The sequence below is a fragment of the Penicillium crustosum genome (genome assembly GCF_028827405.1).
Source record: "Penicillium crustosum strain IBT 35664 chromosome Unknown utg000003l_segment0_segment0, whole genome shotgun sequence".
NCBI lineage: Eukaryota > Fungi > Ascomycota > Eurotiomycetes > Eurotiales > Aspergillaceae > Penicillium > Penicillium crustosum.
The window spans coordinates 1,471,747-1,497,411 of NW_026623124.1; the positions used below are offsets into that span (position 1 = coordinate 1,471,747).

The following is a 25,665-nucleotide window of genomic DNA, read 5'->3' on the forward strand; positions in this document are numbered from 1 at the left end:
AACTGGTCTAGCCCCCGCACGTGGCCATCTCTACCTAGGTACTCTTGTGAACAAAAGCCTAAAAAAAACAAAACTCCTCACTCAGACCTTAAAAGTTCTATAATGACAAGAGAACAGGTGACAAAATGATTCATCGTTTCTTTGGGTGTTCTCGGATATAAATCACTAATGACCACTCATTAAGTATATATATTCCTAATTCCATACGAAAGTGTTACACCAGTGACTTAGGCCAGAAATCATATTGTGTAATACAACAAACAATGGCACCTACTCGAGACCCCAAGGATGTGCAGGCATGGCTGATCGGAAGCGGTGTCGCATCACTTGCGGCTGCGGTACATTTGATTAATCAGACAAAGGTTCCGGCCCGACAAGTCCACATCCTCGACGTCCATCATGGCTCCGGCGGGGCCATGAAAACATCAGGTAACTCGCAAGATGGATATATGCTACACACAGGCGCACAGCCGTACTTTCACGGCGACTGTGTGCAGGACCTTCTTGCGATGATTCCCAGTCCAGCCAATCCGGACCAGACTGTCTGGGAGGATATCAAAGAACAGGAGTTGCATTCAAAGCCGTTTAACAGAGCACACACGCGTGCTATTAGGAAAAATAATGAAGGAATGCGCAACGTTGACATGCACGATTTGCGAATCGGCGGAAAGCTGCGCTTGGATTTGATTACATTTATTCTGGAGGGCGAGAGGAGGTTTGATTCAAAGAAGATTTCCGACGTTTTCGAAGACAAGTTCTTTGAGTCAGAATTCTGGGCTCTGTGGTCAACAACGTAAGAAAATCACTTTCTTCAGTTTAATTTATGGAAACTGATTGCTCTGCAGCTTCATGCTTCAACCGTGGCATAGCGCAATCGAGTTTCACAGATTGTTGGCCAAATACCTCCCTGAAATGAATGTCCATAACGATGTGCGAGAGTTGGACAAAACACCTTTCAGTCTTTACGAATCATTGATAATGCCCGTCACCACTTATTTGAAGAACCAAGGAGTTGACTTCCGGTTCCATGCGATGGTCACTGACCTCAAATTGTACCCAACCAGTGACCCAACGACCATTTCAGAGATCGTGGTGTTGGAGAACGAAAAGGAAATGCTTATCACGGTAGATCCCGTTGACATAGTCATCGTGACACTAGGATCGCTGTCTACCGGTAAGCAGACCGGATCCAACGCCGAACCCCCTCAGCCATATTCTTTGTCCTCAGATACATTGAAGCATGGAGAGTGGGGATTATGGCAAAAGCTTTCCAATGAATCTTCTAAGTTTGGCAATCCCCTAAACTTCTTATCGCGCCTGGATGAGTCGAAAATCGAGACATTCACCACTACCTTGCATGATTCGGACTTTATGGAGCATTATGCCGGACTCACTCATGATAAGCCAGGCACAGGGGCTCTCCTCACCGTGTTAGAAAGTCCATGGGGATTGAACATCAGCGTCTCTCATCAACCAGTATTTGCGACTCAACCGAAGAGCGTACATGTTGTTTGGGGCTACGGCCTACACCCGGAAAAAAAGGGAAAATTTGTTCAAAAGCCGATGGAAATATGTTCTGGTGAAGAAATTTTCTTCGAGCTTTTGTCCCTTTTGGGGTTCCCCGTCGACTCACTTCTTCCGTCGTCGATCACAATTCCATGTATCATGCCACTTGGGACATCCATGCTTCTATCTCGGACAAAGAATGATCGTCCACGCGTGCTCCCCCATGAGACTACTAACATCGCTTTTATCGGCCAATTTGTTGAAATCCCTGATGACACCACGTATAGCTTTGAGTACAGTGTCCGAGGAGCGCAAATGGCAGTGTGTGGTCTATTGAATCTGGGACATAGTCCTAAGAAAATTAAGAAAAACAGACTCTTGGAGGTCTTCGGTTTGTTGGTGTGAGAAATAATGTCTATATTATCAAGCTATTCAGGACTAACTGTGGCTTTCTGTATTGTTTTGATTTGTGGATATCAGAGTTTTTGTTTCTCGGAATTATGTTACCTAAGTATGTGGATCGCAATGTGATATTGTCTAATTTTAATTCAGAAATGTTTCCTTTCAATTTATATAATAATCCCATTGAATGAGTATAGCACCGTTTGTGCAAACACTAAGCACTACGATACAGCATTCCACCTTGAAAGTTACATCCCAATTTGAGTAAAAATAACCTCGAGAAGCTAGAGATTATATCACGAAGAGCTTTCCACAGGTTCCGTGTCAACAGTGATTTTCGTAGTAGTAGCGGTCGAGTCAGTCTTTGGTACTGTCATTGAAAGGACCCCATCCTTCAAGCTCGCGTGAACTTTTTCCTGGTTGACAGCAGATGGGAAATTGAAAGTTCGTCGGAAGTCACCAACGGATCGTTCAGAAACCCACCAAGAGCCTTCACCAGAAGTTGAATCGCGCTCGGTATGGCCCTTGATGTTGAGGGAATGTGAATCTTGGAATTCAATATCCAGATCTTTGGCTTTGACACCTGGAAGATCCCCACTTAGGTGGTATGCATCTTCCGTCTCGCGAATGTCAAATGATGGCGCGAAAATTCGGAGATTCGCCCTGTGTTTGTTGGAAAACAACTGATCATAGTCGTCCCAGAGGTGGCCGACTGCTGAAAGTGGCCCGCGGTTAAACTGAGGGATAATAGAAATGTTCTTTGAAGTATGTCCTAACTGAGTGTAGGGTATATGGCCGACTTTTTGTGCTTGTCGTTTCGTCGACGAAGTAGCTGCAGGTAGACTGCCCCGCAAGGTATATCTGAGATTATGTCGCAACATCGGATAGTTTTGTTCTAGAAAGCCGATGTAAGTAACCAAGGATTATATGCTCAGCCGTACCCTAGGTGGCGAGGTTATTTATTTTCAGGTCGCAACTGAATCGATACGTTGGTGACGTTAACAATTATTCGCAGACTTGGACCAGTCTGTCTTCTCGAGCGAGCAAAAACGTGGAACGAAATTAAGTTTCGAACATGAGGTACGAATCAAGCATCATCGGATGATCTCAAGTCTCACCGTCATTGTGGCGGATCTTCTTACCTAGTTATTGTGTAATGCTAGATAAGACAAGGAGGCCAAAATGATAGTCATGAAAGACTCGTGTTCATTGTCCTGGAAACCTGCGTATTAGATATCGTATTTATAGTATTATATATCACCTCAGAGAGTATAAGGTCTGTCAAGCTGTACTCACCTGGCATATATTCTCTTTGATTTACTGTTCATGGCCATGATACTAGAAAGTCTGTTACATCGGTGCTACCTTCGGCACATACCACGTAACACATTGTTCAGCGCTGGAAGGACCTACAAAAGATCCACTTCAAACATACAAGCACTCCCTATCTCTATACCACGACCTCGGTTTTTCTCTGACTTCTCCTCTCGAGATCATTCAAATCGCATGGAGGTGCGATCCCTGACTATGATCACTTAAACATAGCTGATTTGATCGTGGCTTCAGCTCCCGACAGAGATGAAAGGCCTCGTCTACACGGGTACCAATCAATATGAAGTCCGAGACTGCGCCTTGCCTGAAATTCAATCACCCACAGATGCGATTGTTCAGATGAACCACACAAGCATATGTGGGACAGACCTGCATATTCTTAAAGGTGATGTGCCAACAGTCGAGCCAGGTCGGATTCTTGGCCATGAAGGGGTTGGGGCTATTGTCTCAGTGGGTTCGGCCGTCACCGATTTCTTCGTCGGTGATAATGTTCTAATCTCGTGTATTACTTCCTGTGGTACGTGTGCACCATGCAGGAAGGGTATGAACTCACATTGCGCGACTGGAGGATGGGTACTTGGAAACGTGATTGATGGCACGCAGGCGGAGTACGTGCGGATTCCGCATGCGATCAATTCACTATACAAGCTACCTGGAAATATTGATCCTGCAGAGATGGCCGGTTTTTCCGATGCATTTCCGACGGGAATGGAATGCGGGACGCTGAATGCTGATGTTCAGCCTGGTAAATCTGTGGCAATTGTGGGAGCTGGTCCGGTTGGTCTTGCTGCAATGCTCACATCTAAGTTATATTCGCCTTATCCTATCGTTGTGCTTGACAAGGAAGATAAAAGGCTCGAACTAGCCAGAAAGCTTGGTGCCGACCAGGTTATTAACGTGGACGCGTTCAACGCTATGGAAGAGCTCGACTCGGTTGTCGACGGAAAAGGCTTCGATTGTGTTATGGAAGCTGTCGGAACACCAGCAAGCTTCGATCTATGCCAAAAATTAGTGGCCCCAGGGGGTTCTTTGGCAAATCTTGGGGTTCACGGCCAAAAGGCAACTCTTGACCTTGACCACCTCTGGGATCACAATATTAGTAAGTCTAACTTACAAGTACTTACAAGTATGACTATATACTAAGCAGCTGCATAAGGTATCAAAACTCGGTTGGTCGACACAGTCACTATCCCGACACTTCTCCGGCTTTTCCAAGCGGGCCGCTTCCAATCAACATTACTCACGCACCGTAAGTTAACTAGATATGTTCTTGTATTGATATACTCTGTGAGCGCCATACTAATGTAACTACAATTTCCAGGCTATCAATTCCAAGATATTTTGAAGGCTTATCAAGCATTCCAAACGGCTCCCCAAAAGGGTATCTTGAAGGTCGGAATTTCTTTCTGATTGCAAGTATAATCCGAAACTACCAGAGAATAAAAGTTTATCGTCGATTATTCAAAGTCTGTCAAGGTTGCTATTTCTGTGTACTCTGTGTACTCTGTGTACTCTGTGTACTTAGGTCAAAAATCCGACTAATTATAATGTGTATTATTATGCAAATATCAATTGTTTTAGGATTGTCTAAATCGATATCTACAATCAATAGGAACCACCGGTGGAATAGAGCCTGCCAATTATCCTTTCATGAAACCTATAAAGTTTTCCTATTTGGAAAGACAGCTCTACATATAGATTTAATAGTAGGCCATCCCTTGTTTCTCCCAATCATGTAATGAATTAAGCGGACGTGTTGCAAGTTGAAATGCAGACCTTGGGTGAAAGAATCGGTGTCTGAATTGTAGCGAAATGACCCAGAAATCCAGGTTTGATGTCAATCACCCTCGCCAAATTGGGACAACTGTTTGATATCAGTAGGCAATAACTAAATAAACAGTCGTAAACTCGAGAGGCTTAGTACAGATCAAATTCAACATGCTTTACACCACGTAATAGATAACTCTCACCTACTTCACTTTTCAGTCCTAAATGCGGGACTTTCCAATGTGGGAGGTTATTGATAGTAGACTTCATTATCGAAAAGCCGACAGAGGGTTGTTTCCATGAAGATAGGGAATTTACAATAAATGTTTCTTCTCCGCGGTGTTAGTGGATTGGCTTCGTTGCGCAGGCAGCCTCTTTGAGTGAACTTAAAGGCACAACTACAAATGACATTCGCATGTTTACTTTGTTCTGCTAAAACTGGTTGATAAGGAACATTGAGGATAATTGACCAGTTGCTCCCCATCAAGGAGACCATCAAGGAGACCATCCAACCTGTCATTAGTCGGCTAGGCGTAATTTTCTTATAAGATACCATTTAATCTCTAGTACTTCGAACATGATCCCCAAATTTCCAAGATACAAGAGTATTGATGCCATGGCCGCTAACTACAGACCATTTGGTCTTTCCAATTCAAATACAAGTTGTAAGGTGAAGAGATACTTTCCCCCAGAGTTACACCCGCACTACTTAAGCCCGAAGTAGTGATAGCTATGGCTATATTATCTGCCGTCTCCTCAAAGATCTCAATTTCGGTGTTCGGTTGGATGGGGAGGCTGATATTTCCATAACTTGTTTCGGGTTGTCCACGATGAGGCAGATCGCAGACATTTTCGCCTCTTTAATTTACACAGATTTGTGCTGCCTCAATAACAATAAATAACAATAAATAAAAAGATCACTCAGTTTTGCCAAAACACGTATAGTATAGGTGGCGGTCACGCGGAACTAGAGTTCTAGACCTGCCTAGATATAATATGTTGTCATCGGACCAATCCAAGCTGTTAAGATCCATGGGCGATCGCAGAAATGACTTCGAAAAAGACGGACCACATGAACAATTCTCGCCGCATCCAACTATGCAACTCAATTCTCCACAGATCTACTGGCTCACCCACAATTGAATAGTATGCATATTTCATTAAATCATATATCAACTGCCAAATCTGCATGTGCATAATGGGAAGTATTTATTGTCTGAGTATATCGCGTCAACATGCCTTTCTTGTCTTACGCCAAAGCAGCCGAATTGAGAAGGCAGCTTGGGGATAATGCAGAGGTTCTCACCTTTGGTTCAGAAGGTTATGCTGAGAGCCTCAGGAGATGGAGTGATGCCTGTGAAAAGGAGGCTGTAAGTATTTCAGGTTTCAAAAACACATCGTCGCTCCACCGTAATGAATATATTAGTCGTTACTTTCCCGTCTCAATATAAACTCGCTCTTTCTAATATCTAATTTCAAATTCGCAGGGAGCCGTTGTGCGTGCTACATCCACCCAGCAAGTCGCGACTGTTGTCAGTTTTGCAAGGAGAACCCACGTCCCTTTTGTGATCAAAGTTGGAGGTCACTCCACAGATGCGGCATCCTCAACGCATGGCGGAATCGTCATCGACTTATCCAAAATGTGCAAAGTGGTTGTAGATCCAGCTAGCAAGACTGTGGCAGTCCAAGGAGGTGCAACCTGGCGAGATGTTGACACAGCCACAGCACGATATGCACTTGCTATTGTCGGAGGCACCCTTGATTTAAGCGGGGTTGCTGGAACTACGTTAGGGGGAGGATACGGCTGGCTGACTGGTAGATATGGCCTCGCTATTGACAATCTCCTAAGTGCGAGGATTGTCCTGGCAGACGGCAACGTTATTGTTGCATCTGAGACGGAAGAGCCTGACTTGTTTTGGGCCATTCGAGGTGCAGGACCGGCCTTTGGAGTGGTCACCGAGCTTGTATTCCAAGCGCATGATCAAAGATCTCCAGTCTATGGAGGGCTACTGAAATTTTCCCCTGAAAGATTGAGAGAAATCGTCGAGTTTGCCAATTCCTTCGGGACAAGCTCAACCAAGGACCAGGGGCTATATTTAGGATTCACGTGTGCTCCGCCTGAGCACAAAGCGGCAATATTTGCTATACTCTTCTATAATGGGCCCCTTAAGGAAGCAGAAAGACTTTTTTCGCCGCTGCTGTCTCTTGGGCCAATTGTGAATGAAACCGATATGATGCCTTATGAGCAACTCAACACCATTATTGAACGATCCACTTCTTCAACTGGCCGCAAAAGTATGGGTGGTATTGATATTACCTTGCCTCTGGAGTTCCAAGCTGTCCATCACCTTTTTGAACAATACGAAACAATTCTGAGGACGAATCGACGCGTTGAGGAATCTACATTGACATTCCAGCTGCTGCCATATGCTGAGGTTGCCAAAGTCCCCGTGGAGTCCACTGCTTGTGCCAATCGGGGACATACCTACAACGCGTGTGTTGTTTTTTGCTGGCATGACCCAGATCAAGACACAAAGATGCACAATCTCCTGCACAGCTTTCTGGCGGAGGTTGAAGCATGCGGAGGAATACGAGATTATGAGATACATCACCAAGGTATAGGAATAGCGTACGCCAATTTCGCTGGTACGTTAGATTGTTCCTAGCTAATCATGCTGTGCCAATATACAAAACAGCTGACAAAATACAGGGAAAGAAGTTCCTTTGGTTGATATTTTTGGGGCAAACCTACCCCGGCTGCAGCTCCTGAAAACAAAGTACGACCCGGACAATGTGTTCAAAAGGTGGCATAATTTACGACGTTGAAAATGATTTTATTCTATAAATGCTGCAGAGTTTGATAATCTGAAAGTTAGTGATCAGGCGGTCATTTGAAGATTTTGGTTGATCTACTTACATTTCGATCAAAAAGGGAATGAAATATTATGTGGGAAGCTAGGCAGTCTACCGGCCACGGTTTTACTTATCAGGTTGTCCAAATTAGTTTTATGCTATTTGGCTATGAAGTTATGTATAGTTTTTCCTGGGGAAATTCGATTCTTGCACTTAACTTCATGGACATGGAACTTAAAACTTGTGTAGAAGCTGCCTAGTAAGAAAACGCGGATGAGCGTCAGACAGATGGGATGACTTGATGTAGGTTATTGGTGTGGAATAGAAGATCAAAATGTTGACTTGGATAATATTTTCTCCGCTTAAGCTAGTAACTGGAAGGAGAAGGCCGGCAGTCATATCACAAAAGATTGCGCACAATCTTATCTATATAATTGATGGGTGAAATTTAGATGGATGTTGAATGTAGCCTGCAAAATGCAGCACCTAAGTTAGTGCAGTTTGATCCCGATTGGGTGCGTTCAAAGTTTGATGTTGAGCCTCCTCTCACGCAGGCATCCCCCATAAGGGGGTTTAAATACTCCGAACCAAACACGATAGCAAATTTCAATGAGAACCCCCAGACTCCTTTCCTTGGTCAAGTCCTCTGAAGTAACCTTTTAAACCCACTGAGTACCCGTAATTCAAGAAAAACTCTGGTTCTCCATATGTGTCAATTCACAGTGCAATCAGCCAGTCAAGGGAATCTCAGCCGCTCAATCCAGGAGGCCCATGAGTTAATTTCCCAGTCAGAGATCTTCGAGGGGGATGCGAAACCCTAAAGAGAGGGAATTCGATATTGGCCTTACTAGGGATAGAAATGGGTCTATATCCTGCGTCGTCAATCGTGTATCCCAGTAATGAAAGATACCGGGCTAGAAGGGGTTTTCAATGACAAATGAATCTGTGAATTTCGTCTCAAATTACAATTTGAAAATTTGTTTTCGGAACCGGAATATCGAGCCATCCAACCTCTCCTGCATATGACATACTGAACTACTAGTAGTAAACATGACAGCATGCCTATAGTGCAGAATGGTTTTAGCAGTTGCTCTTTTTTTCTTCGATTGGACTTGTGTGCAATTAGGCATTATCTTCGTTGACTGCGGTCTATGGTGTCCTATTAGTCATGAAGTTTTGATGAGTTTAAGTATAATGCTTAACTTTTGAATCTTCCAACTCTTGTTCGATGCTCCTCTTTCCCTCTTCCAATCCCTCACTGTAAAATGATTTGTTGCCTTTCCTCTTCTTAATTCGCTCAGTAATGCGGACGTTCCTGCCGGGAGGCTCGAAATGTTTGGCATCTGAAATTTGCTTCTTTTGAAGAATCAAATCTATGGATTTGATTTCTTCCGCGTCGAGTGACCCTTTGTACACTGCTTCTCCGCAAGGAGGAGTTGGGTCGTTGGGAGATTGAGCTGGCGTTGTTGTGTACGAAGATTGTTCAATTAGTCTCCGTGATGCCAGGGCGCTCGCAGGCATGTAAATAAATCTAGAGCCATCCGCCATTTTTATCGAAGCCTTGTGCTGATGAGGTTTGAGGAAAGGGGCTTGGAAATGTTAATTTGCTGAGCAAAGATATTTCTCAGAGCTTTTGCGTAATTTAAGAAGCCTATAAAAGGAAAAGGGTAAGCCTAATAAAGATGATTGATTGGAGGACGACAATAATGTATAGGATTATCTCATAATAGAGATAAATATTGTGGGTGTCAAGTTTTCGAAATTTAAACTGACATCCCAGCGGTCTAGCCCCAGGAGGCGTTAAAAGTCGCGTGGTCTAGCCCCGCCCGATCTGTTATTGGCCCAAGGATAGTCTAAGGTTTACAAAGGCGTTGTATTATTATTGTATTATTATCAGACTAATAAGACTAAAATATCCATGGATATCATCCATGGATGAGATTGTAATTTATCGCTATCACTAGTTATGGTGTTCTGAGGTGGACATGTCCGACCAAAGTCGAAGGCCGAGAATGTCCTGTGCCAGCAGATCTCAAATGTTTGCCCGTTGTGCTTATTCCGTGCGATTTATGTTGCAGTTATTTAAGGAATATCGAGCAAGGCCGGCAGATAACTTTAGGCAGGCCAGAACTTAGTTGCGTCACCTAGTCGAACGTTTCTATACTTTGGTAGAGTCTTACTCTACTGACTATTTGATTCTTGAATGTCCGCCTCTGTTAGCAGTTAGCCATATTCAGTGTCGAGCTACTAGGATAATAAGGTATCTTACTACGATATCTCTTGAAGAATTTAATTATGTTGGTTAGTGTAAACTATAACCACGTCAGGCATACGCATATTGATCTAGTAAGTATAGAGGAATTAAGGGAGAATCAAGATAGTGCCTTTAGGTTATTACTCGCAATACTAAGTTATCGACATGAGAAGGCGCCTACTATTATAACACGAACGTTAGTGAAGCTAATACACCAGCGAGACGTAGAGTATAGAGTTTGAATATTTGAATTGCTGGTGAGATATGAAGTCCAACTCAGGAACGGTTTAGGGACAGTCTGCTATATGCACCTTTGTACGTACAACTAGGGTGTACCACTTCCTCTAAACGATCCTAGAGGTTCCTCGCCTTTGAGAGCAGGAAGTGCAAGGGGCTCTGTGTTCTTTTGGAACGCAACAACTCTAAGGAGCTATTTCGATATCAGGATTCTTCACGGCAGCAGTGGTTTCCTAACAGAATTCTTGCCAGAAAAGTCAACCTCGACTAGGATCCTATGTTGGACAATTGGGAGTGAACCTGGAGACCCAAGAACGCACCGTATTTAGGATAGTACGAAGTGTGTCACACTGTCCATACAAATTACCTGTGAATGGTCCATAATTTTGAATTGATCAAGAGATCGTATCCATTCAGGGTTCCATAAATCGAACCTGTATTATTTAACGCAATACTGGCTAATTGTTCAACGGATGAAGAGCACGGAGAACTGTTTCGCAAGACAAACATGAGATGAAAGAGAAAATGGGAATAAAGAGCCCGTTCTCGGCATATACAATTGCCATAAGATAGAAACATTAAATTCAATTCACTTAGCCCTCTGCAAGTAAATCAAAAATGTCCAAAAGAAGATTTTGCTTTGGTTTTGGTGGTGATTTTGGGAGCCCCATTAACCGGTAGACTGCGGCCTGAGCTCCCCGTACGCTGTATTGCAAATTAAAGGTTGGGTCATGTGGAATCTCAGCGAATATCCCAACAAGTGCAATATTAGTAGTGTGGGGAGGTATGACCTCTGGTCGATTCTTCGGATACCTAGGCAACTGTGCTGAAGTTGCCAAGGGGAACAAACAAGGAATGGTAATTGAATGGGGAAGGAGACTCTTAATCGGAAAATTCAGGTGTGAGAGCAACTCGACCATGATCTCCCTTCCAGCGCATTTAGTCATTGGCTTGTCGACAAAATTCCCAATCCCCTCAGGCCGCAACCCATATCCCCAGATGACATGAGTATTTGGTGGCTGACCTGAGCATACTGGCTGGTGAGGAACACTGATACTAAGCAGCCAGTTGCTATTAGGGAGCGAAAGAAGAGCACCAGATCCAGGAACGTCATGGGTCACCACTCGATAGAGACGCATAAACTCGGAGTCTTTCAATGTGACAGTGAATGTCACTAGTGTAGACTCTTGAGTGTGCGAATTGAAATTTAAAGGAACGCCAAATTTCGTAGACTTCTGCGCTAGATGAATCCATAGTGACCAGTCCTCATACCTCAAGTCATTTGGCACAGAAGGCTGAGGCGGGGGGTCCAAGTTGTTTCCTACCTGGTGGCCTGAGTAGGGTGACCCAATAGTGACAATCGCAAAATCATTGGGATTGAGATCGACAATTCGTTCTTCCTCATTTTCTTGTAGAACAATACTAGTAATAGTGGTTGGTTCACTCGACTTGTCGTCCGTGTCGTCCGTGTCAAAGCGAATATCAACAACCTTTGCATTGAAACGAAAATTAACGCCTTTCGATCTGAGGTATGTAGAAATTGGCAAGATGATAGATTCATATAGGTTATAACGAGTGCGATCCAATCTTTTGACATCGTTCAGTGAGTGAATATCGGGAAGATATTTGCGAAGGCATCTTTGAAACTCGATGACACTGTGCGAAGGTCGCAAAGAAAATCTACCCGTGAGTGTTAGCGGGTAAATGGAGCATGTTCGTCATGATCCGGCAAACTCACGTAGTGGACCATAAGACCCAGAAGTCAGTATCGAAAAAATCATTACCAAAGAAGTTCTTTATTTGATGATGTCCTAACGTATTTTCACTTTCCACCAGGACTTTGAGGAGCTGAAGCCGATTATACGGCCCGATCGAGAGGTGAGTAGCATCGGATCTTTCACACTTTCCGTCTTTGTTTCTCAAAAAACGTGTCTGGGCTTTTATTCCAATTGAGAATTTTTCGCTCAATTCAAAATCCCCGACTGCGTCCAACAGGGATTTATCCGAAACTCGACCACTCGGGATCAAGGACAACAAATTGTCTACTGATTCATCATTGAAATATGGTAAACATCCGGGGTGCAAAACAAAGCCGTGTTTGGCATCCCCATAGCTCCTGATCCCTCCTCCCGTCTCACCATGGTGATTAAGAATATTTATGTTGCATCCTGGTAACCCGGCATCGTGAATAAGATGCACAGCAGCAGCAAGTGAAGCGATGCCACTGCCAACTAGCCACGCTTGCGTACTTTCAGGATCGCGAACACGTGAACATTTATCATCCATTATTGCGTTTTGCTGTGATTGTCTCGGAGTCATGAATTAAAAAAAAAGATGACTTGATATCACATCCTCGCTCGCTCCATGCTTGATTAATATAGCTGGAAGTCTCACTCGATTACATCACAATGAACATTTCGTACCAATCCTGACAAACAGGTAAATCAAAATCTATTGATTTTATGGGAGTGGCATGACCATGAGGGTGAGCACGGGCTGAGTTAGTGCATGGTTGTAGTCAACCATGGGATAAACATATATTGTCAAGCTAATAGTCATCATGTGGCTAACATCCCGCCTGTATCAGCGGTACTACACTTGGCTAGAACGCGATCTGTTGTCGGTTCCGCGGATCATCCACTTAACGTATTTAACTAGCGAACCGGCCACCCAACCAATTGTATTATTTTCAAATGTAAATATCTCAACCAAAGCTCCATTAAATTAGATACACTAAAACAATCTATCTAGCAGGGTACCTATTCAATTTATACCCTATCTCTCATACCCACCACATCTTTTTCGGGCCCGAATACTGGCAATCCCACCACCTCAAATATATCACGCAAAAACCCAAGAAAAAAGCGCGTATAGATAGTAAGAGCATTGAGGGTCTTACTCTCTAGTATTTCTTAAAGCTCATAGAAGAGCATAAACTCCTACCTCATAAGATTTATAATTAGGATGAGACCTAAAGACAGGGCCCACTGCTTGAGCGAGCATTTCAAAAGCTCCGATGAGCCCATTGCACATTGGCCGTTTATTGAGAGGAATAGTGAGTGCGAGAATACTGAATAGGACATTAGTTTCTCATAAGACTTTTCCAGGCAAAAGGTCAGTTACTTGAGACTACCTGACACTACTCCTGCGAACCCAATCCCAGTGACTGCTCGACCGGTAATGATAGCCGAATTTGGTGAAATGCCATGCCGGATAGAAGCGATCCGACCTCAAAAGTAAAAATAGCGGAAATAAACGTTTTCTTGATAGGAAAAATATTGTACAGCTTTGCAAAAAGAAATTGGCATGAGCAAGCTACGAAGAAACTGAAAACGACTCAGCTCTTTTCACGACAGAAAGGAGATATAAACTTACTAGGCAGAACAATACCAGCCAACGTCGTCGAAGCTGTCAAATTGGTTGACCAACGTCGGAATTATTGTTCCAACCACGGTAGCGTCCTTTAAAAGAAAGATTAATTATTGTGTTTGAAGTCAAAAATGCAAGCGAAGCAAGTGCTGAGCTTATAGGGCCGACGAGGAGAATAGACAATGTCAATGTAAATATGATTATTATAAGACGGGGATTTGGCGGCCTCCTTGTTTCATTAGAGACCCTTCAACTGTGCAAGTCTTTTCTAGTGTTCCGGGGCCAGATTGCGCTTTTTCAGCTGGATCTGCTTCAAGCATCTCGAACGAATCTGGGGCTGCGACGGTCACGGCCGCTGGCTTCTCATGACTTGTATTTTGCATGTCAAAAGCAAGATCTTGGATAGATGTGGGGCCTTGAAGGTTGACTTTCAAAAGCTTGTTCGGTGAAAAAATCAATCAAAACTATCGAGAAAAGTCACTGTTTAAGATTGGCGTTACTATAGAATTCTCCGACTTATCTGGCTAAAGCCTTGGAGATCATACTATGTCGCAATTGGCTTCGTCCATCAAATGTTGCAGCGCAAAAAAATACAAAAAATAAAACCACAAAGCATGACAGGATATTATCCGAACACAGTCAGTAGAGCCGATAACAAATAGAACTTGGAAAAGTAACGCGAAGGGATTCAACTCTACACTGGTAGCTGAGGTTATATTGGAGAATGCCCCATATTATCGGCTGTCGCAGTTCACCGTCAACCTGTTCTGGACCTTTCTCAACTAATCGACTCATGCTTTACTAGAGTGGATTTATATAGGCCCGATAAGAGGGCATCCACTGCGGCCGGTCCGCCTATGGGGCCGGTCCGCCTATGGGGCCGCCTCGTCTGTGGAATATGTTAGCCTATCAATCGTTTATCTACCATACTAATAATATAATAACTAGGCTGCCTACCCAAGTGAGGGGGTGAGGGAGGGGTATGTAACATCGGCTTTCAGGCAGGCTCCCCTTATCTGGGGATTTAACACAGACATCTAAATCCGAACGGCGTTCGTGGCAATCTTCGGATCCCTTTGGTAATCATTATAACGTATCTCACCACCGAGTGGCCATCCCCAATACACATAGGAAATACGATAAATTGAGACTTGATATCTCAACAGCCACCAATTTGTTTTATTTCGTTGTGAGCCGGTAGCTGTCGTAACATCTTATACTGGAGCGTTTTGAGCGTTTGGGCCCCACAGGTAAGACATCAAGTGCAAAAAAAACATCTCCAACAGAATGTGACTACGCGAATCTCGGGGCTCCCCGTGGCGGAGTCGTCATATTCAAGCAACAACTTCCACTGAGGATCTTTTCTATACCTTAAAGCACATTGTACTCTCAAGATCCATGGTAATCGGGCATAGAAAGTTCATACCATCAACATTTTCATGGAAAAATTACCTTTGCTCCCAGAAGTTGCCACAAAACAGCAAATACGGGCTTCTAGCCTAAAATGCTGGGTCATTGTGTCGTTAATTCTGACATGTTCTGGGGTTGCTCTGAACATGTGGCCAGTCTTATTACCGACAAGAAGCCAGCCTGTGACTCTCAAATACAATGGTGAACAGATGGTTTGGGAACCTTGTGGATTTTACAAGGGGAACTCCGCGGAGTGCAGCAGCATCGATGTCCCTATGGACCAATTCAACCAAAGTAATTCCGAGGATGCAAGTTTCACAATTCCACTCATTCGCATTCGTGGTATCAACGCAACTCAAAACATTCTTCTGAATCCAGGCGGCCCTGGGGCGAGTGGCTTCGAATTTCTCAATCAGCATGGAGAGCAATTGAGGGCTGTGGTCGGCGAGGGGTTCCACTTGCTATCGTTCGATCCCCGCGGCGTGGGTGGATCAACACCGTTAGCCTCTTGCTATCCAGATACCAGAACTCGAGAGCATTTGGCTCCAGTCAGATTCCGCAATGTCAAGATTGACAGCCCTGAGGCATATGCTTGGACACAAAATTTTGTCAAGGCATGCCCGGAAAATATGGGAAAGCACGCCAAGTATTTAAATACCCCTCAAACGGCGGCGGATATGAATTATATCCTAGATGCTCTTGGACAAAAAGACATGATATATTGGGGTTTCAGTTATGGAAGCCTGCTCGGACAGACCTATGCAGGACTTTTTCCTGAGCGATCGAAACGTGTCATTATCGATGGCGTCGTGGATCAGTTCAAATGGTACGATGGTACTTTTGAAACGAAGTCCCAAGTCGACACGGACATGGTACTTCACGGGTTTTTTGACGAGTGCGTCAAAGCAGGCTCAAAATGCTCACTCTCATCACTTTCAACATCTTCGGAGGAACTGCGAGATATGGTGCTTTTATCTATGAAAAAGCTCCAAGAGGAGCCAATCAGCGCATACGTGAACAAGGCGTTATATGGTATACTTCGACATGAAAAATTATGGTACGATGGTGTTTTATCAGCCCTATACGACTCTTCCACATGGGCTTCGCTTGCAAATCACTTGCACAGTCTCATCCAAGGGAATGCGACAGATGCCTTCCTTGCTTACGGTATCGAAGACGTTTGGGATATGGGCCATGAGGCAAGTGAGTTTATCAGACTGAACGATGGTTTGACTGGCCCCGAGCATTGGCCCCAGGACAGACAGTCGCTACTTGATATCATCTTGCCTTTGTTCAATCAAAGCATGTTTGGCGCTAGCCAGAGCAAATGGTTCTTCATGAGACAGCAGTGGGCTGTACCAAGAACACACTCTTATGTCCCACGCAAGGGGGTCAAGACTGCACATCCGTTGCTGATTCTTTCGACCACCTACGATCCTGTTTGCCCCCTCACACTCGCTCGCTCGGCACAGGAGGCATTTGAGGGATCGCAGATTGTGGAAATCAAGGGTTACGGCCATTCCTCTATTTCGGTGACTTCCTTGTGTACTGCGAAAATAATACGAGAGTTCCTGTACAAAGGTAGCCTGCCTAAAACATATACGGCATGCGAAGTGGATTCTCCATACTTCAAAGGGAGCGACGCACTCCCTGCAAGAAGATATATTTAAATTGCAGACGCCCAGGCAGAACTTCATGTGCAGTTAGGGCTTGAGAAAATCTGGAATCCGCAGACTCGGTCGATTACTACTTACGCTTGTCCCTAAACGCGCCCCAGTATCAGCCAGAAATGTTCAGCTGTATTGTCGGATTGAAATGTGCTTTTGCTTTATTTGTTTGCTATTCTGTGAAAACGGTGAGATACATAGAGCCTCTTCTCATTGGTTGTCTTTCCTTCCCCCTCTCCCTATGTTTCTGTGTATAAATTTGGATTTGTGCAGCAATATCTCAGCATGAACTCGCTCCTTTCCTCCGACTATTGGTACAAACTATGAATGCAATTTATTCTCCTTGGTAAATTAGACGCATGTACACGTACTATGCCTTTCTGTATAAGCCTTATACGGTTGTTTTCAAGATGACAGACTATCGTAAAGACATTATACTTGCGAGAAGGAGGGAAAGCTTTTGCTTGTCAGATATGGAACCCTATGAACACAGTTAAGTCTGACCGCAAGAACTAACACTGCATCTGCGACACGAAATAGGCCCTTTTACGCTCAGACGAGTTATAGGAATCGAATCGCCGGAGCGCATAAAGTGAATTGATGGCCGGTCGATTCGGATGCCGTCAATTTCATATTTATACATTAGTAGCAGGGTCTATTTATAAATTGCCGAAAGTACCTCGCAAACTGACAAGATCTCTAATTCTCGCTAGCATCCCCTCGCTATGTCAAGACATCAGCCTGCTTCGGAACTCACTCGGTTAGCATGGATAAATTTGTCTCTGCAGAGGTAGGTTACGCGATAAGAATTTCCCTGTAGGGCTAATAGTCAATCATATCTATCGTGGGGATAAGATTATGGACTTTAAACTGTTGGAGCACTTGCTTTGATGGTATTGTTCTGTCATCCTGATGTGCACTACTACTCATGCATTATGGTTAGACCTATAAATATGCTACTGGGATGTAGCCCACACAGCTCTAAAGTACCACAGCTACTTGAAATGTGCTACGAGATATACCAAATATATTTTGGTAAAGTTTAGCTCTACTTTACGCGATGCTAAGACGTGAGGTAGCATTCGGCACGGGATCGGCACGGACTTCGGTGATTGGGGCTAAGTTAATTTAATACTAAGCCCTAGTATTAAGCCTAGCTATAGCCTATAACATCTCAACTTCGGACTAAAGTTGCTTCTGCTTCACTCGGCAAATCATAACCCATACGCGCATCCACCCCCGGTGGTCGCTTACGGGTAGCTGGTACTTAAGGTAGTATATAATACTAGTATTCACTATATAGCCTAATCCATCCTCTTTCAAGAAAGAATCCAAAGAATTTTAGATAAAAACGGTACTAATATAGCTATCTATATATGTAGTTATACGTAGGTAGTAGTGTCTTTCTGCCCTGTTTTTGAGTGTACGGCTGAAGTGACATCATTCTGATATATACACCCGGTTACCACCTTCGTCTACCTTGATATTCAAGATTTAGCAGGAATTGAAATATATTCAAACAATTGATTGGAGTAACAGATGACCTACAAGTGATTCATAGACACAACAGGCAAAATATGACTAGAACAGGTTTGGACTTTTGTCATATACGGCTCCTCCCCATTTTAAATCGTCTATATATACAGCCATTCGTCATATCGCGATTCTACAAACCAGCTCTCGGCGAGAACCAGACAGTTCTAACATCAATTCCATCAATTCGAGTATCCAAGCTCTCCCCTCTCCTACATTGTCGTCAATTAGGAGTAAATTCCACCAGAAAAGCTCCCGTTTCAGACGACATCAAAATGGCAGTCAGTGAAAGTAATCAAAGATTCAAGTTGGAAAACTTGTTCAATGTGAAGGACAAAGGTGAGCAATATATAATCACTCCAGTCCACCATATTCTAACAACACCAGTGGCCCTCATCACAGGCGGCGGCTCAGGAATAGGCTTAATGGCCGCGCAAGCGTTAGCCGTGAACGGGGCCAAAGTATACATAGCCGGGCGGACAGAAAATAAACTTGACCGCGTAGCCACACTCTACGACAACCACGAGATAAGCGGCAAAATAATCCCGCTCCAAGCCGACGTAACCAAAAAAGACGAGATCAGGAAACTAGTCTCGGAGATCTCCACTCGCGAAGGCCACCTCTCAATCCTAATTAACAATGCCGGAATATCCAACCAAACGCAAAAGACCGAGGCGGAGGACGCATCCGAGCTCCGCGAGTCCCTCTTCGATGACCCGTCTGCGACATTCGACCAATGGGATGATGTGTTCCGCACGAATGTCTCACAGATCTTTTTCATGACAACGGCATTCCTGCCGCTGCTGCAGCGCGGCTCAGAGATCGAACATGGCTGGTCCAGCACCGTGCTCAACACGACTTCTATCTCCGGGATTGTGAAGGTTTCGCAGCATCATTTTGCGTATAATGCTTCCAAGGCAGCGGCCATTCATTTGACGAAGATGCTTGCGCATGAGGTTAGTTCGTCGAAGCTGCGGGTTAGAGTTAATCATATTGCGCCGGGGGTTTTCCCTAGTGAGATGACTGCTGGGGAGAGTGATTATATGCAGAAGAGTTATATTCCGACTGAGAGGTATCGGGAGAAGGTTCCTGCTGCTAGGCCTGGGAGGGATGAGGATATGGGTAGTGCTGTGCTTTTTGCGGTTTGTAATCAGTACTTGAATGGGCAGAGTGTTGTTGTTGATGGGGGGTATGTTCTTGCTGCCGGGTCTGTGTGATTGGGAGTTGGATGGTAGGAGTGGTGTATAACAAATTTGTTCTTTGTTTGTGGGTATCTGAAGGAAAGCTAGGAACATGTCAAAGGAAGCATCTTCAAACCACCAAGTACGCATTGTAAAGGGGTATCGAATTGCGGCCTTATTCAATATCCTTTTGCCCCTGCTTCGCAAACCACCACACCATGTATCCATTCTGATCGTAATAACTTCGTAGTTGTGATACGCTTCCAATAACAGGGGTGCAGCATTGCATATATAGCGTTGCGTCGTCTCTAGAGAATAGATATTAGTGACTTGTATTCTGCACCGGAGTCTCAAAAATAACGCTATAACATACCTGCCCCAGAGTCTCAATTGGCGGGTATCCATCCTCCCCGCTACGAGAATGAAGATACTCCAGATACCGCGCGTCTTCCTGCTCAGGACGCGCGCTACGCCACAACATCCGGTCGGTGACAAGCGCCATGTAAACCATAGCAGTGGCCCATACATCAGCAGGACGAGAATCACATTCACCACGATTGCCATGTTCATCATGACAATGCGATTGGTAATGAAATTTGAATTCTTCCGGGGGAATATAAGGCAGCTTCATACCCACAAATGAGGCAGTGGGTGAGTTCGCAATGACAGCCTGACTGTTATTGCCAGAAGAAGACTCAGAATTTTGACGACATAATGAATTCAGCGGCCACGGTAGCATACACAACCATGCGCTGTGTGTGGGTGGCTGTGGTCTTGGGGGAAGCATTCCTTCTCCCCAGGCCTTAGTAGACTCCTCCCATATCCGCCGGACATGCCCGTCGCCAAACCCGGCCAGCTTTACAGCTCCATTTGCAGTGAGTAAGACTGTCTCGAGGCGGACGTCGCGGTGTGCCGTGCCGTGATCGTGTAGGAATGCAAGCGCACGTAGAATCTGGGTTATTATACAGTCCGCTTCTTGGGTTGGAAGGGGACCTTTGCGGGAAAGGAGGGTGTTTAGGTCGCCACCAGCGCAGTATGGCATGACCAGACAGAGCTCGGCGCGTTCGTTGTGGAGGATATCTAGGATTGGTAGGATGTTTGGGTGGCTTGGATGCAGGGATGTTGAGTGGGAAGAGCTTGGGGGACCTCTGAGGATGGATCGTCGGTATACTTTGATCGCGACAAGTTGGTTATCGCTTGCTTTATTTGTTTTGCTTTCATGTAAACGGGTTGTGCTGTTACAGCCATAGTGTACCATATGGCGATAACGGCCATATTTTTCTATGAAGGGGAGGTTTGGCGATGGAAATGTTGATTGTGATTGGGTAGATATCGATGGCGTTGAGTCTTGCCTTAACAAGGGTTGCTCTTCTGTTGGAATGGCTTCTAACAGGGGTAGGTTGTTGTTCTTGATAGCGCTACCATTGGACAGGTGGTGTTCAGCTGAGAGCTTCCCTCGTATCAAAGTGTGGTGATGATCGACAGTCTGGGATGGAGGACGCATGGCAATTATTAGACAAGTGTGGTCATGTCCCTTTCCGTTATGTGGCTGAGGTGGTTACCGCGTAAGAGAACTCCAAAAAATCGAACAGAGAAAAACATCATATTTTCAACAGGGCATCAAGTCAATGCCCTTTTATAGAGTAGAATTAGAGTAAATTAGCGGGTTCCCCCCCTTACAGACATAGGAGGAACAATAAGGGTAGCACAAGGGGGAAGAATGTTCAACCCCAGTGCCTACATCATCTATAGACCAGATTCAATTCGAGTCAATTGGGATATTTTGCGATTGGACAGGACAAACTGCTCAGTTAAAGAGCGATTTATTTTTTTCGAATCCTTCGAAGCCGCTCTTAGCGAAACCGAAGAGAAAAAAAGTCGATTGCGGAAGGGCACAGTATAATTCCGGGGATTAGTGTGAGGTCGGAATTGAGTCTGCACTGAAATCTGTGGAGAGGAAAAATCCCTCATGGTCCCTCATGGTCCCTCATGGCCGAGGATTAACACCGCACTTTGGTGGCTGTGTACTTTCTTTTTCTTTCTTGTTCTACTTTACCTGTTTTAGGAAATCTGCGGCATTTGTTCTTATCTTTTTGCTCCAAAGCAAGAAATCTCTTCTGTTTCAGAGAAACTTGAACTTGTGGCTGAGGGAAAAAGTTAGGGCTGTGTTTTGTATTGTCACATGTCCATATTTACTGGTTAATGATTGGCTATGTGAGCTTTTTCAATGGTAATATTACGCTAAATTATGTATATGTATGTAATATATATAGCACGATGACAGCTGATGGGTGTATCGATATATAAGGTACCGTCAGTTGGGTGGTACCTGGCTTTAATATGCAAACCTCTGCATTTGACCATGTACCTGTGGACCCCTACAAGGTATGGATATGTATGGATGTATGGATGAGATCTTCCCTTTATTCCCTCAATTTCCCAGAACCGGCAGGTCCCTCGTGGACTCGCGTGGCTACGTGATACATCTGCGTCAGGGAGAACCTTCCCAATTCATACTTGAGCTTAGCCAGCTTGGGTCTAGACATATCGGAGCCTCCCACCTGCGCACATCCTGGTGCCTATATAAAATGCTGAGGGTCGCAAACTGTTTTTTTTTTTTCTCTTTGACTCTTCAATTACTCTTCATCGGTGTAGTCTCCGTTTTCCCTTCAGTGATATCGTCACTCTTGCAGTTCTTACTTTAGTGTCTGCTTTTCCTACTTTTCTCTTTTTTACTCCTCTTCCCACCCTCTTCCCTCCATCCTCTCCTACACCCCTCCGGTTCAATCCATGGCGCCCATGAGTTCAGATAACAGCAAGACCGACATCGACGTCGAGTCAGAAGGTGATACGCTCAAAGATGATGAGCGTACTGGACGTTCCAGGCAGATCACCTTCGAGGGATCTACCTCCGCAGAGGGGGTTCGGTCTATCTACCAGCCGACTCAGCTCAATCGGACCCGTTCGATAAGCCGCGATACCATACATAGCACCAGAAGCAGCGTCCAGGGAATGCCCGAACTGCCAATTGAGTTCCGAACCATCTCCATCCAGATTTCGGAATCCCAGAACGCCCCCAAGGAGGCTATTGTCCAAACAAAGGAGAAGCAGCCCCACCAAGACTACTTCGAAAGCTTGGACTTCCATATTATATCCACCGACAGCTTGTGTCGAGAATTCAATGTCGATCAGCGTACTGGACTGAGCTCCGCCTCCGCAGCCACACGTTTGCAGAGAGACGGCAAGAACGTCATTGCCCATCATGGGGAGAACTATCTTAAGAAGATCTTCTTCTACGTCTTTGGTGGATTCTGCTCTGTTCTTTGGGTTGGAGTCGTCATCTTCTTCGTTTGCTGGAAACCTCTCAGCAATCCCCCCTCGGCTCAAAACCTTTCTCTGGCAGTCCTCATTCTGATCGTTATTGCCTTGCAAGCAAGCTTCTCAGCTTTCCAGGATTGGTCCACGAAGCGTGTCATGAACTCGATTTTAGATCTCCTCCCCGCAGAAGCCATGGTGATGCGGGATGAAAAACTCATTCATATCCCTGCCACGGAATTAGTCGCTGGTGACATTGTTCACATTGGAATTGGAAACAAGGTCCCAGCTGACATGCGTATTTTGTCCAGCTCGGGTGACGTTCGCTTTGACCGTGCCATTCTGACAGGCGAGTCGGATGAGGTTGAAGGCGCCGTTGATTGCACCGAAACCAACTTTTTGGAAACTCGCAATATTGCCCTCATGGGAACCGGCGTCACGAATGGCAATGCTATTGGAATTGTCGTTTTGAGCGGCTCTCGCTCTGTGATGGGCCGTATTGCGTCCATGACAGCTGGTGTCAAGCAGAAGACAACCTTGATCCAACGAGAAATCAATCGCTTTGTCGCGATTATTGTCGTTCTTACAGTGTTCTTGGCTTTACTGATCCTGTTCACCTGGCTAGGATGGCTGCACAAGGATCACCCTTCCTACATGAGTGTTGTAGCCATGTTGAATAATGTCATGGGGTGTGTTGTTGCCTTCATCCCCGAGGGAATGCCTGTCGCCGTCGCATTGACCCTTATGATGATTGCCAAGCGGATGAAACATACCAATATTTTGCCCAAGGGACTTTCAACCGTTGAGACTCTGGGCTGTGTGAATGTACTCTGCTCCGACAAGACTGGCACTCTCACTCAAAACCGCATGTTTGTCAAGTCGCTCGGAATGGTTGATTGGGAATACAACCTCGAGGATTTAGCTCCTGGCGAGCTCGGCACTGCTGATCTTCCCCAAGGCCTACAAAATATGCTGCGAGCATCTGTTCTGTGTAATGACGCCATGTTCGACCCAACAACGATGAATCTGCCTGTTAATGAACGTGCCGTCAATGGCAATGCTACAGATGCAGCAGTTTTGAGATTGGGTGACAGTGTTGGGTTAACCTCCCCGACTTCTCTGGAGCCATATGAACGTGTGCATCAGATTCCATTCAACTCAAAGAACAAGTGGATGCTTACCCTGCATCGTGATCCCAAATCTACCAAGGAGTTCATTCTCTACGTCAAGGGAGCACCAGATGTGCTGTTGGATCGTTGCGCCACTTATTGGTCTGCCGTTCACAATACAGTTCGTCCACTAGATCTCGAGGCCCGGGAAAAGTTCTCCAACTTCCAGGCTAAACTATCACGTCGCGCAGAGCGGGTGATTGTCATCTGCCAGCGTCGCTACATCCCACACTCTGCTCCTGGCTCCAACGATTTCAGCAATGAGATACTAGACCATGGAGTGCAGGATCTCACAATCCTCGGTATCTTCGGAATTGTCGATCCACCACGCCTGGAGACAGCTTCGACCGTCGCAGCTTGCCGCAAGGCGGGTATCCGTTTCTTCATGGTGACCGGTGACTTCGGATTGACCGCGGCTGCTATCGCTCGTGAGATTGGAATATATGATGGACAAGCTGAGCCAGATACCATCGGAGAGTTGAGGGATGGCCTCGACCCATCAATGGAAGTCAAAGCTCCCAAGTCACGACACAGCTTGCTTCTTGAAGGACCCAGTTTGTCGGCATTGACTTCAGAGGACTGGGAAACTGTCTGCGGTTACGACGAGATTGTCTTTGCTCGCACCACCCCTGAGCAAAAGCTTCGCATTGTGACAGAACTTCAAGCTCGCGGTTCCGTGGTTGCTGTGACAGGTGATGGTGTCAATGACGCCCCAGCCCTGCGCGCAGCAGATGTGGGTATCGCAGTCGGATCCGGCAGCGATGTGGCAATTGAGGCAGCTGATCTAGTACTCTTGGACAAGTTTGACTCTATCATTGAGGCCATTCGCCTTGGTCGGTTGGTCTTCCAAAATCTGCAGAAGGTCATCGCCTACCTACTCCCAGCAGGTAGTTGGTCAGAGATTTGGCCCGTGATCATGAACGTCTTCTTCGGTTGCCCTTCTCCTCTTAGCACCTTCCTCATGATCATCGTCTGTGTATTCACCGATCTGTTCCTATCTCTTTCACTTATCATGGAGAAAGAAGAATTCGACCTCCTCAGCCTCCCACCACGCCGTCCAACCAAGGACCATCTCATCAACCTCCGCATCTACGGCCAGTCGTACCTGTTCGTCGGTGTCATGGAAGCCTTCAGTGCCCACGCCATGTTCTTCCTGTATATGTGGCGTCACGCCGGTATCCCCTTTTCCGACCTGATATTTGCATTCGAGGGCTACGCCGAAGGCTTCCACGGATATACCGCAGACGAATTGAACCACTTCGTCAGCGTAGGCCAGTGTGTTTACTTCGTGACTCTGGTCATCATGCAATGGGGCAACGTCTTGTCTGTCCGCAGCAAGCGCATGTCCATCCTCCAAGCCGATCCGATCCGTCCAGCCCGTCGCAACCCATGGCTACCTCTGGCGATGCTCATTTCGTTAATCATCGCTATCTTCGTCACTGAAGTACCCGGCCTCCAGAATCTCTTCAGCACAGCCTCAGTCCCAATCGAGTTCTGGTGCATCCCGCTTGGTCTTGCACTGGGCGTCCTCTGTATGGATGAACTGCGCAAGGTCTTGGTCCGAATGTTCCCCAAGGGACCTGTGGCCTGGGTTTCGTGGTAATCGGGTCTTTGGAAATGATTTTCCATGAAAAAAGAATGAAAAAAGGAAAAAACAAACAAAAGAAAAC

General features: G+C 45.4%; 11 protein-coding genes across 11 annotated transcripts; 6 read left to right on the forward strand and 5 right to left on the reverse strand.

Annotated features, from left to right (window-relative positions):
- Positions 1-263: 263 nt before the first annotated feature.
- Positions 264-1,911, forward strand: N7487_007614 (oleate hydratase; the record flags this gene model as incomplete). The annotated part of the gene is made up of 2 exons (XM_056875344.1): positions 264-793; positions 846-1,911. 2 exons carry the CDS (start codon positions 264-266, stop codon positions 1,909-1,911), a joined length of 1,596 nt encoding a protein of 531 aa, XP_056727532.1.
- Positions 1,912-2,204: 293 nt separating this feature from the next.
- Positions 2,205-2,789, reverse strand: N7487_007615 (Hsp20/alpha crystallin family protein; the record flags this gene model as incomplete). The annotated part of the gene is made up of 1 exon (XM_056875345.1): positions 2,205-2,789. One exon carries the CDS (start codon positions 2,787-2,789, stop codon positions 2,205-2,207), a length of 585 nt encoding a protein of 194 aa, XP_056727533.1.
- Positions 2,790-3,486: 697 nt separating this feature from the next.
- N7487_007616 (zinc-dependent alcohol dehydrogenase family protein) lies at positions 3,487-4,650 on the forward strand (the record flags this gene model as incomplete). The annotated part of the gene is made up of 3 exons (XM_056875346.1): positions 3,487-4,339; positions 4,397-4,489; positions 4,562-4,650. The coding sequence occupies 3 exons, from the start codon at positions 3,487-3,489 to the stop codon at positions 4,648-4,650; spliced, it is 1,035 nt and encodes a 344-aa protein (XP_056727534.1).
- Positions 4,651-6,242: 1,592 nt separating this feature from the next.
- On the forward strand, positions 6,243-7,833 carry N7487_007617 (FAD-binding oxidoreductase; the record flags this gene model as incomplete). Its single annotated transcript, XM_056875347.1, has 3 exons — positions 6,243-6,377; positions 6,495-7,653; positions 7,718-7,833. 3 exons carry the CDS (start codon positions 6,243-6,245, stop codon positions 7,831-7,833), a joined length of 1,410 nt encoding a protein of 469 aa, XP_056727535.1.
- A 1,212-nt stretch (positions 7,834-9,045) lies between these two features.
- On the reverse strand, positions 9,046-9,408 carry N7487_007618 (uncharacterized protein; the record flags this gene model as incomplete). Its single annotated transcript, XM_056875348.1, has 1 exon — positions 9,046-9,408. One exon carries the CDS (start codon positions 9,406-9,408, stop codon positions 9,046-9,048), a length of 363 nt encoding a protein of 120 aa, XP_056727536.1.
- A 1,536-nt stretch (positions 9,409-10,944) lies between these two features.
- Positions 10,945-12,637, reverse strand: N7487_007619 (oleate hydratase; the record flags this gene model as incomplete). Its single annotated transcript, XM_056875349.1, has 2 exons — positions 10,945-12,031; positions 12,090-12,637. 2 exons carry the CDS (start codon positions 12,635-12,637, stop codon positions 10,945-10,947), a joined length of 1,635 nt encoding a protein of 544 aa, XP_056727537.1.
- A 1,286-nt stretch (positions 12,638-13,923) lies between these two features.
- On the reverse strand, positions 13,924-14,103 carry N7487_007620 (uncharacterized protein; the record flags this gene model as incomplete). The annotated part of the gene is made up of 1 exon (XM_056875350.1): positions 13,924-14,103. The coding sequence occupies one exon, from the start codon at positions 14,101-14,103 to the stop codon at positions 13,924-13,926; it is 180 nt and encodes a 59-aa protein (XP_056727538.1).
- Positions 14,104-15,276: 1,173 nt separating this feature from the next.
- On the forward strand, positions 15,277-16,800 carry N7487_007621 (uncharacterized protein; the record flags this gene model as incomplete). Its single annotated transcript, XM_056875351.1, has 1 exon — positions 15,277-16,800. The coding sequence occupies one exon, from the start codon at positions 15,277-15,279 to the stop codon at positions 16,798-16,800; it is 1,524 nt and encodes a 507-aa protein (XP_056727539.1).
- Positions 16,801-18,605: 1,805 nt separating this feature from the next.
- Positions 18,606-19,547, forward strand: N7487_007622 (SDR family NAD(P)-dependent oxidoreductase; the record flags this gene model as incomplete). Its single annotated transcript, XM_056875352.1, has 2 exons — positions 18,606-18,669; positions 18,718-19,547. The coding sequence occupies 2 exons, from the start codon at positions 18,606-18,608 to the stop codon at positions 19,545-19,547; spliced, it is 894 nt and encodes a 297-aa protein (XP_056727540.1).
- Positions 19,548-19,690: 143 nt separating this feature from the next.
- N7487_007623 (uncharacterized protein) lies at positions 19,691-21,015 on the reverse strand (the record flags this gene model as incomplete). The annotated part of the gene is made up of 2 exons (XM_056875353.1): positions 19,691-19,819; positions 19,885-21,015. 2 exons carry the CDS (start codon positions 21,013-21,015, stop codon positions 19,691-19,693), a joined length of 1,260 nt encoding a protein of 419 aa, XP_056727541.1.
- Positions 21,016-22,301: 1,286 nt separating this feature from the next.
- Positions 22,302-25,598, forward strand: N7487_007624 (cation-translocating P-type ATPase; the record flags this gene model as incomplete). Its single annotated transcript, XM_056875354.1, has 1 exon — positions 22,302-25,598. The coding sequence occupies one exon, from the start codon at positions 22,302-22,304 to the stop codon at positions 25,596-25,598; it is 3,297 nt and encodes a 1,098-aa protein (XP_056727542.1).
- Positions 25,599-25,665: the final 67 nt, after the last annotated feature.